At 40.3% G+C, this 12,511-nt stretch overlaps 1 protein-coding gene across 2 annotated transcripts in view; it reads right to left on the reverse strand.

Moving 5' to 3' along the window:
- Nucleotides 1–1,417: 1,417 nt before the first annotated feature.
- Nucleotides 1,418–12,511, reverse strand: part of MBD6 (methyl-CpG binding domain protein 6) — a 60,166-nt gene continuing 49,072 nt past the window's right edge. Inside the window, exons 12-14 of one of the 2 annotated variants that reach the window (XM_075851991.1) lie at nucleotides 10,756–10,831; nucleotides 9,438–9,510; nucleotides 1,418–2,226 (exon numbers count right to left, since the gene is read on the reverse strand). In XM_075851991.1, coding sequence (XP_075708106.1) covers nucleotides 9,439–9,510; nucleotides 10,756–10,831 — 148 coding nt within the window. In that variant the 3' untranslated portion in view covers nucleotides 1,418–2,226; nucleotide 9,438. Of the gene's footprint in view, nucleotides 9,511–10,755; nucleotides 10,832–12,511 lie in introns of both variants that reach the window. The other variant, XM_075851989.1, reaches the window with a different exon arrangement.

Genomic DNA, 12,511 nt, shown 5'->3' on the forward strand with positions numbered 1-12,511 from the left:
GCTTTTTTTCCTATAATAAAGTCTTTTATTATAGGAAAAAAATTAAACGTTAAAACAAAGTATTTGGTATCGCCGCGTTCGTAACGACCCCAACTATAAAACTGTAATATTATTTTTCCCGCACGGTGACCACCGCCAAAAAAATAAATGAAAAACAATATCAGAATCACAATTTTTTGGTCACCCCCCCTCCCAAAATATACAACAAAAAGTGATCAAAAAGTCGCATGTACGCCAAAATTGTACCGATACAAACTACAACCCGTCCCGCAAAAAACAAGCTCTTACACAGCTTTTTTGATTGAAAAATAAAAAAGTTAGCGCTCTCAGAATATGGTGACACAAAAAATAATACATTTTATAAATAAGTGATTTTATTGCAGAAACGCTGCAAAACATAAAAAAAATTATATACATATGGAATCGCTGTAATCGTATCAACCCGCAGAATAATGTAAAATTGTAATTTATAGCCAGAGGAAGCCGGAAGGGCGAAACCCAGGGTCGGGCGAGAGTGTTTGGCGAGCCGCCTAGAAACTTTAAAGATTTTTACTTACCTTGATGCTTTTATTTCTTGTTACTTCTGTGAGTATGGATTAAACTTGGCGTGGAGCAATCTTTTTGCAGAGGGTGTTGCACTATGTGTCTTCCTTTTTCCATCTATTAGAGACATAAGATCCTTTTCCTACCAGGAGTTCTTTGAATGTGGAGAGAGACGATAAGGAGCTTGGTGGAACTACAAGGATAAGAATTACCATCCACACCCTCATTGGATTGCGGACTGTCCACTGCATTTTTCTGGGAGAGAGTGTCTATACTGAATGATATTGGACTGTTACAAGTGCCGTCTGAGCGGTAAACTTCACTGTACTTTATATATGTTATTTAGGGTATTTGTTGGATCATACCCAATTTAGTTTTGCCTGCTCTGGTCTGAGAGAGATTTTGTGGGTATTTGAGCCAAGAGAAACCACCATTATATTTGTATGTTAAAATATTTAGTGGAAATCCTTCCCAGAAGACTTTCGGCTGTAACGGAAGCAACGTAAGGGCCAACTCAATATTAATATCCATAGTTCTGGAATAAGATATTCAACTACAAAAGGATGTCTGATGTCCACATACTTCCCCCCCATAAAGTGAAAATGTAGGTACAAAACCAAATACAGGAAAAAAAACACGGACGCACATTAAATTTAAACATTACCACACTTTTCATTTTAATACTTGATACAAAATAAAAAGACCCCTCAATGATCAGAAAACATAAAATCTAAAAATGTTCAAAATATTTTCATCTGTTAAATTAAAGTCAACTTCCATATAAAAAGCTCAAATTCACAATTGTAAAAGTTTGTTGTTTTTCCTTTTTTTTTTATTTTGTACAAAAAAATATTAAAAACTTAAGAGGAAAATATTTTACATGAAAAAGCAAAAATTGATACAAAATCCAATTTCTTGTTGACATATTGTTTCTTTTTTATGTCTCATAAGTAACAAGACAAATGGGACTATACAATATTTACAGACACAAACAATAAGTAATACATTTGCATAATTGAGTGTACACATTATCTCCATCCTTGCTGAAGAGGACTATAAAGCATTCATTGAGAAGCACTTTGCCATCAGTTAGGAAGATTAGAAGTCACTTGTTCCTCGAGTGACTGGTCTATAACCGAGCTATATCTGTAGTGTGCAGTAACAGAGGATCAACGCTACATTCTGGGATTTAGGCAGCAGAGCTCATTGGGATCAATGATCTTCTATGGTATAACGGTCACCTTTAGGTCCAATATGGGACAACAGAAGTCCCGACTGTACAACCGTATGCACAGTGTGTCTGACAACCATTATATCACAGATCAGGTCATAGCCTTTGCACAGTATACAGCACTTGGTGATCTTACACTAGATGAGGTGGTTGCGGTCTGTAATATGTACTTAAATGCACTTACATGATGCAGAGTTGTATGAGCTCTGGATTTTAACATGGGATATTTTCGAATAATCTTTGCCGGAAAGGTAGTTTGATATAATAACAAATACACTGTGACATAAAATAATTAGAAGCACAAAATTAAAAGTATTCCATCATCTGTCAGAATGGAAACATTGATAGAATTCATGCACAGATTTGTAGCGTGCCAGGATCCAATGTGTGATAAGTTACACTGTGCCCCATAACTATGGGGCTAATAAATACAATATGGCTTTATGCATCTCCTAAAAAAAAAAAAAAAAGAGGATAATTAAATATGCTTCATTTAATAGTTGTACAAAAAGAATTCAATAGAGAAAAAGTCATGAAGAGTAGATGTGACTATGGGGGTTATAATTGGGATGTGTAGTGAAAACTTTATATTAGTATCAAAACTTCAGCAATAGATGCAAGTTGGTTTACATTACCCGAGCGGCTTTGTAAGGTGAGAGAACTAAAGGTATATTTTGACCAACCAGAGCACTGGAGATGTTCATGTAGTGAGAGGCTGAGAATTGTACAGGTTGGTGATGGCCTAATGCCGAAAAACCTCAGCGTGCTGAAAGAGAGGATAAATCTTATTGGCCAACCGGATCAGGGTTGGTGACAATTCAAATATGATAGATTCCATTAACCAATAATGCGGTTCATCAGATTTCTATCAGGATTCGCATCTGTCATGTGCCTTCAATAATGGAAGCCAAGACGCTAATGTGAAGAGAGCCATTAGATTGTGTTTAAATGGGGCATTACGGGTTACTGGGTAGATGGCACAGGAGTAGGAATGCATACATACCCATTCACACGCTGCATTTTACTTAGCTGCAACTGAGCAGGGAGGAATTTTTCCTGAGGGAGAGCTGCCTATCACCCTGTGTGAACAAGACCTAAGGATGACCAGGTACAGATATTTTACACGTAACTTTAAGGCCTCATGCACATGACCGTAGCTATGTGCACGGCTGTGATTTTTGGGTCGGCCAGCCGCGGGCCGCACGCAAATCGCGGGCCGTGCACATGGCTGCATCCATTATTCTGTATGAGCCTGGACCGCAGAACACGGCCATAATAAGACATGTCCATTCTTTCTGCGGTCCAGGCCCCTGGGCCATGCACGGACCGTGAAAACCACGGTCGTGTGCATGGGCCCGTAGAAATGAACGGGGCTGCAATTCTCCCGTGGATTTTCGAGGGAATTGCGGCCGCAAAAGCACGTTCGTGTGCATGGGGCCCAACTATCATCAAGACAGATCTAACCTGAATATGTTCCTTGTTTCACAGTTGATGCTGAAACCAGAAAGGGTGAAATGCTCTGTGATGGTTACAGCTGCAATAAAAAAAGGTCTACTATATCAAAGATGCTCTTGTTTGGGAAGATCTGGAGAGCACAGTATTTCTATACTGACAATAAATGTCTACAGGTAAAGGGGAATATAACAGGTCTGTAGTGATGGCAAAGTAATGTTAGTGTTACACTAGGAGGTTTCCTCTACAGCCCCTACGCTATAAACACCACCACTATCACAATAAACAGAATATTTGAAGTGCACGTGTCATAAGTGAAAATGTTTTTTTTTTTTTTTAAGTTGCTCAACTTTTTAAAGAGGTCGTCCAGAACTTCGAAAAACCTGCAGAAACTCCAACAAGAAAACACTTCCTATTTTACTTGTATTAAAAATCGCCACTGCCCTCCCTGTTGTAAACCATGCACATCATCCTATGTGTACACTACTGGCGGCTGGTGGAATTTTTTTATACGTGTATATTGGAGTTATTTTTGTAGTTTCCCACCATTAAGTTAACATTCCCCAAATCTCACAGAACCCCTTTAAATAGATTATATCTATTGTGACCTGTAAAATGGGATTCAAGGCAAACACTTTAACCCTTTCTGGGCAGCTTGTTGAAGGTCCCTCGTCATAATAAGTGCACTTTATGAGTGTTCATTTACCAATTCCTACAAAGAACTGGTACATTGCATAATCACTAGGAAACAGAAGCAGTTGTGATCACGCTTATGCTTCATATAGTATAGGCCTGTGAAATAGGAGATACATTGAACGTGCGGGTGAGCTGCTCTTGGTGAAATAGGTTGTAAACCCTGTAAACGGTATCTCGTAGTCTGAACTGATTTCTAAATCCTTGGGACCTGCATGTCCCATTTTCCACTGCGCCATGCATGGCATCTGCTTTTCAAATGGTCTATTTGTAGGACAGTAACTTTTAGAAGTGTTTTTATAAATTGCAAAACTTGTAAATTTAAAAGGATGAAGCAATTAAATGTTAACAAACCAATACGGTTCAAACACGAGAAAAATCACCGCAAACAACACGAGCAAGAAATAAACAAGACGAAGTCTCATTTCATTTTATGTCGATTATCTGCGCCAGTCATGCAGCTTTCCTTCCTGCAAAGTTTCAGTCAAAAGGTAGCAATGTGATAGCAATACATGGGTGCTTTACAATATTATAATCACAAACACATCTACCTTTTTTAATATCGTGTTATCATTACTTTACAAAATAACACTGAACATAGTTACTACTATGTACATATACTGGGTGAATGCTGCCCATGTACGTGGGATTTAGTCTAATACTATGTATATTTTTAGCATGGACAGTATAAACTAAAGACATTTTCCTGTGACTTTAAAAAAATAAATAAAAGAATAAAAAAGTCATATAAAAGGAAAAATTCCTTCTAAAAAAAGAGCCGAACCATTAAATTACAGGTAATGAAAATGCACCTCATCAGTAACTTAGGGATACAACCCTTTAAGAAGGGGAACAGTAACACCTAGTTGTAAATGTATTAATACATTTCTAGGAGTAATTCTTTATTAAATATATATGTCAGGAGAGGTGACAGGTCCTCTTTAAAGAGTTTTTTTCTATTATGACCATTTATGGTCTAATTATTAGATATGCCAAAAATGTCTGATCCGTGGTGGTCCATCTGCAGGGATTATCCCAGGAATGGAGGCGCGCAGTTCCTGTGGAGAAGTGGCCGAACATGCGCAAGTCACGCTCTATTATAGTCTATGGGAGATATGAGGCCATATGCAAAACATCGTTACCAGGACCTGTCTCTCCTTTTGAGAGAGGATTATTTTCGCATTAATTATTTCACTTTTCTTTGCAAAGACCTGTATGTATTAAAGGAAATAGATTACAGACAGATTTTAAGCCATTTATGACATGTCCTATTTCAGTTGTTTTTTTAAATTATATCATATATTGCTATTTCCACAGTGCCAACCTTTTTGACAAGAAAATGACCGGCCACAATGCTGGCGTTCAATTGTTCACGGGATCAAATCGTATGAACTATCCCAATAGCAACAGAAGAGACAAAACTGGTTGATCAGGGAGTCAGTTTTTTTGATTGGCCGAATTCACAGTTATGCCATACGCACGTAGATTCAAAGTTCTCCAAACTTGCCGATCACATTTTTGGCGGACAGAAGTCTGTCGGTCATCTCAAAACTTAATTTGTCAAACGATGGTCAGCCAATATGGCCAAAATCCTACATTTCGGTAGACTTTTAGCTCATGTGTATGTTCAAACTTTAGAGTAGCTGCATCTTGTTTCAGTCTTGATTTATGTGCTGTGTAAAAGGTTTAGTTGTTTCTAAACCCCAATTTGTAATTTCAGCACCTTCCCTACTGCGTCAAACCCAAATAACTACTCCCAATTCCACCAGTAAATATTTCCAGCATTAATTCTGCATCAAGATATTTTGGTAAATACAGTTTTTGGTTATCTTTGCTTGCTTCTGCTCTCATGGCTGCAGGCAAACTGCCTGATAATCCTAGGATCTATCCTGTAGGGGTATTTCTAGGAAAATCTAAAAATGAAGAAATAACTTCCAAATCTCTATATCCCTACAGGACATATACTAGGGTCAGCATGTAGTTCGCCTTTGACCACATGGGTGGAAGCAAGTGAAGATATGAAAATTAAGCATTTGGTTATTTATAATATAAGGAACAGGTGATGAATATGTAACTCCTGTTTGATAGTGTCATTGGATAACCTAGATTTTGGAGCAGTGTGATGCTAATCTTAGTTACATATAACGTTGTACACGTAGAAGGGCCAAGGTGGACAAGAGAAAGAAAAAAATAAATGTGCTATGGTATTACTGAAGATTCTCCCCAGGCCTGTAACATTGCTATCAGTATTTTACAGGTATTACAACAGTAACTGACAATTCTCGGCTCATACAATCCAGAGTAAACGTCTGGATGTGCCAATCTAGATGAAGATTATCATTTTTATTTAAAGAAGACCAGTCAGCTCTCCTGACATGTATGTTTTAGTAAATGCTTTAATTTACCAAAATATAAAAATTCTTGGGAATATTTTTTTTTAGAACTCTGCTTTGTGCAGTTCCTCATCCTGGAAATGTATAAATGAATTGACAGCTGGGTGTTACCATTCCCATTGTCAATAGGATGTGTCCCTTCACAGTTTGACACTGTCCATTCAGTGTAGAGTGTGTACGACTGTATGAGAAAAACCTTAGGCTGGGTTCACACGACCTATTTTCAGACGTAAACGAGGCGTATTATGCCTCGTTTTACGTCTGAAAATAGGGCTACAATACGTCGGCAAACATCTGCCCATTCATTTGAATGGGTTTGCCGACATATTGTGCAGACGACCTGTCATTTACGCGTCGTCGTTTGACAGCTGTCAAACGACGACGCGTAAATGGACTGCCTCGGCAAAGAAGTGCAGGACACTTCTTTGCAACGTAATTTGAGCTGTTCTTCATTGAACTCAATGAAGCACAGCTCAAGATTTACGAGCGTCTCAGACGGCTCGCAAAATGCGAGGAGGAGCATTTACGTGTGAAAAGAGGCAGCTGTTAACAGTCTGTCTTTCCACACGTAAATGCCTCTCATCGTGTGAACATACCCTCATGGACAAAAGGAGTGGTAATACCCAATGGTCAATTTATTCAGGAATGGCACAATGCAGAATTCTAAGAAAAGGTGGTACAGCATTGTTAGATTATGGGGAATGCAGGCATTTACCAAATGTGACTGGTCAGGAGAGCTGACAGGTCCTCTTTAACCCTCCTATAGCATACATTAAATAATTACCTAGCAAAGTAATTCTCAGCTATTTATTTTTAAAACATGTCTTCTTTCCAGCAACCAATCTCTATTGTCCACACAGTAGGAGGCTACATTCACACGAGCGTATGAGATTCACGCGCGTGAAAAACGCACGATAATCTGTTCCTTGTGCTGCGTATGCATCAGTGTGATTTGCGAATGGCATGCGTTATTCACGCATTCGCAAACTTTTTTTTCAATCAATCGAATGTGCATCCGTGTGCGGTGCATGGTTTTCACGCTCCTATTGACTTCAAAGGCTGCGTAGGTGCGTGAAAACGCACTAATATAGGGTCCATGCGCAGCACACGGACGTTATTCACGTTCGTGTGAATGGGCCCTAAGGCTAGATTCAGACGGGCGATGCGCATCTCAGATGTGAAAACTGTTAGTTTTTACACGTCTGAGGTGTGTCCGTGCTCTGCAATGCGGGATGCGATATTACGCATCCCCCATAGACTAGTCTATGGAGGGATTTGTGAAGCGTGAAAAAATAGGACATGTCCTATTTTCTCACAGACCATTCACACGGTCCGTTGAAACAACGGCCGTGTGAATGGCCACGTTGAATTATATAGGTCCGTGTGACAGACGTTGTTTCAACGGCCGTCACACGGACGTATTACACGTTAGTCTGAATAAGGCCTAAAATACTAGTTATAGAGAATAAGAGATTGATAATGTTGTTAGCACATGATACTTAAGATCATTACTCTTATAGATGGTCATTTGCCACTTTAGTCATTAATGTCATCAAATTTAATGCCACATATTTCATGAGCAGACACAGATTAAAAAGTGCATTGTTACAAAAATAAATATTAATGTATATTACACCCTCTTTAAAGACAATTGGTTACATATTATTCAAGGTTGACTTGAAATATATGTGACCCCCTTCTACATTATGTGGGAAATCTTATCCAGGATTGCTGATGACGCATCAGGTCCTGCAGTTAAAGAGGTCTTAAAATTCATGTTATTCCCATGCTCTGTACAGACAGCCCCACATCTGATAAAATGGTCTAGATCGCAGACTTTTGCAACAACTGTTAAACGAGCAGATTTTCCAGAAGAAAAGTAGAGACCTGCAGTAGTTAAAGGGTTATTTCCATCTTAAAACATTTGTGGCAAATCCACAGAACCACCTCTGGGACCCTCACCTATCGGCAGAATGGGGGTCTCGAGACCACCAATCACAGCTGCAGCTTTCCTCCTTGAACTCAGTGGAGAGGCGGCAGCATGTGCGGCCCTTGTGCATTGAAGTTCATGGGAGTTAGTCTGTGGGGGATGTGTAACAACGAAGAGTGGTGTGGTTGTGGACGTATGAAAACCTTAAAGTGGCTGTAAAGTGGAATTTGGGCAACAAGTACAAGCTGAGCAATCAAAAAACAAAAAGCCAAAAACAACGTGACATGTGAATTAGTGGCTGAGACAATGACAGTCACATCATGTGAAGATTCCAAACTAGAAGTACCAAAATGTAGAAAGAAAAGGAAGAAAAAACATATACATAAAAGAGAATAAATAAATTAAAATAGTGTAATGGACAAAAGAACAGCATGTGACAGAATGTGGATAATGCAATTTGTGCTTTTAGGATCGGAATTACTTTATGGCTTATGTATTATCCAGCTCTTAAAGTAGGTTTAGGCATCTAGTCACCGAGTATACACAAGATTCAGTATACATTATTAGCTATACAGCTGGCAGAGTATGCTGGGAGTTTTACACCAATACTAGTTGGGGAGCCAATAGTTATCTAGACCGGATTACAGTGTTTCCCCAGGGCCCATTACTTTGTCAGTCAACGTATAAGACAAAATATTACTATATATAAACAAGAGAACTAGGGAGTGGGGACAATGGCCTGTTTCTACCTCAACACCCTTGAAAACTGCAGATATGCCACCCCTCCCCCCCACAGAAAAGGGGGGGGGGTTGTTTTATCTATAATAATGTCAAAGGATATACGTATCATAACAGAAGTGTTTTAAATCTCATACGAAGATCCAAATGATACAAAGTCCCAATACTAAATATAGAATTCTAAATGGAGCTTAATGGGCCAGGTCAGTGCTCAGGCCTAAGCCCACACTAGAGAGGAGACTTGTGACTGAACTGACAAGACAGCATACCCCGATTTCTCACCAATGCAGCCTCTCAAGACAGAAGATCTTGGTGTGTCTCAAAGAGAGAATCAAATAAAAGTTGCCTCTAGCTTGCTGGATCAAAGTAAAATGTGGCATAGGTTGGGGAGAAGGGAAGTGCCTTTGAGGTGAAGATTAACAGACACCGGTCCGTTGGGTGAGCGTAGGTAAATTACTCTAAATGATCCTTCGTCGTCTGTTCTTGGCAGGGCGGCCAGGGCGGTTATGCCGGATTATGGGACGTTCAGCCTGAGAGAATAAAGGGATCACATTATATAGGTCTCATTTAAAGAAAAAGGACAAAATACCAAAACATCAGGGAGAAAATATCAGGGAGTTACCTTTATGTCCCATTATCAAATTGGAATAATAATAATTAAAAAAAAAAAACAACCTGTAACATATAGGAGGTGCATGACTCTCAGTAGGCTCTGCCAATCCACCCCAAAACATAACCGGTAATTAGTGTGAAAGGTGGGACAATAAATGTGCAATCCTAGTCGAATTTCAACATTGCATCACTGAATAAACAAAGGAACACAACTGGGCAGAGCGGATATACCTCATGCAGAGCCTAACAGTGTGAGGGGGAGGGCATAATACCGGAATTCTCTTGTGTACTTGAATCCGTGTCATGCACCGCCTCCTCACACGGTTATGCCTCATGTAGGGCCTGAAAATCCTTGTGTCATGTACCAGCCCTCAGGCCCTGCATTAGGCACAGAGTATCAGTTTTGGCCAGAGTATTCCTTTAAATGTCCGGAGATGCAAGGTTTCGACTTCATGCAAAGGCTCAATTCCACTAGGATTGCCAGTGAACGAGTGCTCTCTCTATTGACTATGTCCTTTTACTAGGGATACTACACATTATACGTTCGTAAGTCCTTTAGACTTTCCTAGCAACAGAAGCAGCAGGAAAAGGTTGACAACACTTAAGTCCCCTAAAATATATAATTTCCATGACCTGACAGGAATTACTAAGGGCCCCTACCGATCAGCAGAACAAAAGGTGTAGCAATGTACCATTGCCCCTTTACGCCTCATGCACACAACCGTTGTGCCACTGGGGCCGTTTCTTACGGCATCCGAGTGGCACCAGATAGTCTACACGGACCAATTCACTTTAGCGGGTGAATCGGGTCCATGAAAAACGATCTGAGTATCAGGTCGGCCAGGCACACACGGTCGTGTGCATGAGGCTTTACTGTAGTATCTGGCACAGCAATATCCAGTTGGCTATGCTGTTACCTTTTCGTTGTGCTGGTCCGTTGGGAGTCCCAGGGGTGGGAACCTCACCAATCATACATTGAAGGTCAACCATGTAATATGCAATTAAAGGGGTTTTCTAGGATGAGTGTTGTGTATAGTGTAGACCTGCATGGCCAGGGACTACCCACTCCTATATTGGGCTACTACAGAATAGGATACTTTCATGTATATACAAAAGTATGAGAGCTCTGAGTACACTGAAGACAACTTTGGTACAACTCTTACATTTAAACCATTGGCAGGATCCATCGTTGGCCATTTTGCAGGAACAGCTTCTATACGAGAACCCATCCTCTGGGAACTGGAACCACAAGCAAGCGTGAAAATGTGAGAATCAGGAGGCAGTTTCTCCATGTGCTAGTAATCTTTTATGGTTCACTTTTCACAATAACTGAAAGGTTCAGGTTTTGCAGTATAATATTTACGCCTTTAAGATACAAATCACGTTTCTGCTCTACATTTATTGTGTACTTCTGGATAAACGTGTTTATATGGCTCCATTAGCCCGATGGAGGCCAAAAGAGCGTCCTTCTGGTCTCCGTCAGGCTGTTATACGTCAGTATACATTTATTTTTAAAAAATGGAATAGCTTAGTAGAGTTGGCAATTTCATCCCGCAGAGTCCTGCAAAAACAAATATATACTGCGTGGTATAGGTATTTTTTGTTTTTTACATGGGAGCCTATAGGTGACGGATGCCAGTGTATGGCATCCGTCACAGGTATATGTTAAAACTTATTCATCTTGAGGCTCCAGTGATGAACTCACCATATATTGACCGTTATACCACTGGTGATTCCTGCACAAGTCAGCAGGCAGCACTGCCTTCCCCAGAGCCGGTTTCCTCGGGAGGAGGAAGCATTCTGCTCGGGGAATTCGGCCCTGGTATGCGTTGCAGCTTTCTGTTCGAGGTTTACGTTGAGAGTCATCCCAACGTACACCTCCAGCGGAAGGCGATAGCGTCATGTGTGGGGGCCTAAAGCATCGAATACAGAGGAAAAAAAGCCTTTTTTTGCCTTGATTGTGGTTTTATAAAAAACTGTTTCATGGGAAGATTTCCCTAGTAATAGTCTATGAAAAACCATCATTACAGCTTTTACAAATGGTTTTCAATGCTGATGCTGCTGTTGTCCTTATCAAAGCAAAAGCATCAGCAAAACCGCAACCAAAATCACATGCAGTTTAAGGAGGACTGGTTGGCTCTCCAGACATGTTTGTTTAAATAAATACTTAAATCCTTGATAAAACACCAGTTCTCTAACCTGTATTCTAAGAAATCTGCATTGTGCCGTTCCTCTGTTATTCCTCCAGGAAATGTATGAACATATTTACAATTGGGTGTTGCCATTTCTCTTGCCAATGGGGCATGTCCGTACACAATCTGATTCTGTCAACACTGACTGGACAGTGTCGGAGACATGCCCCTTTGACAAGGGGAATAGTAACAACCAGCTGTCAATTTATTCATACATTTGCAGGAGTAACACTGGAAACGCAGTGCTCTAAGATAAGAAAAAGATCCCATCACTACACAGTTAGGCCCCATGCACACGACCGTAAAAAAAACCCTCTGTAATTGCAAGCTGCAATACGGTCCGCAATTACGGAGCCGCCCCTGTTTTGTTGGAAGCGGACACCTGTCCGTACCGCTACGGATAGGTGTCCGTGCCGGGAATTATGGAGCATGTCCTATTTTTCGATTTTTACGGGCCGTGCTCCCATACTTTGTATGGGAGCACGGCCCAAAAATGCAGCTCGCGGCCGTCCTTGCAATCGCGGGCCGTGATTACGGGCACAGCAGAGTGAATGAGGCCTAACTTGTGGCATAAATGTGCAAATCCGACACATGTGTATATGAAGTTATATGGATAATGATTTTTTTTTTCATTGCTTCCTGCTCAGAATTACATGGACATTACTAACTCGAATTGACCTGGTTTGCAGACTTCATGATCAATTTCAACTACTATTTTACCTATCCA

Source organism: Rhinoderma darwinii, chromosome 2, assembly GCF_050947455.1.
Source record: "Rhinoderma darwinii isolate aRhiDar2 chromosome 2, aRhiDar2.hap1, whole genome shotgun sequence".
Lineage (NCBI taxonomy): Eukaryota > Metazoa > Chordata > Amphibia > Anura > Rhinodermatidae > Rhinoderma > Rhinoderma darwinii.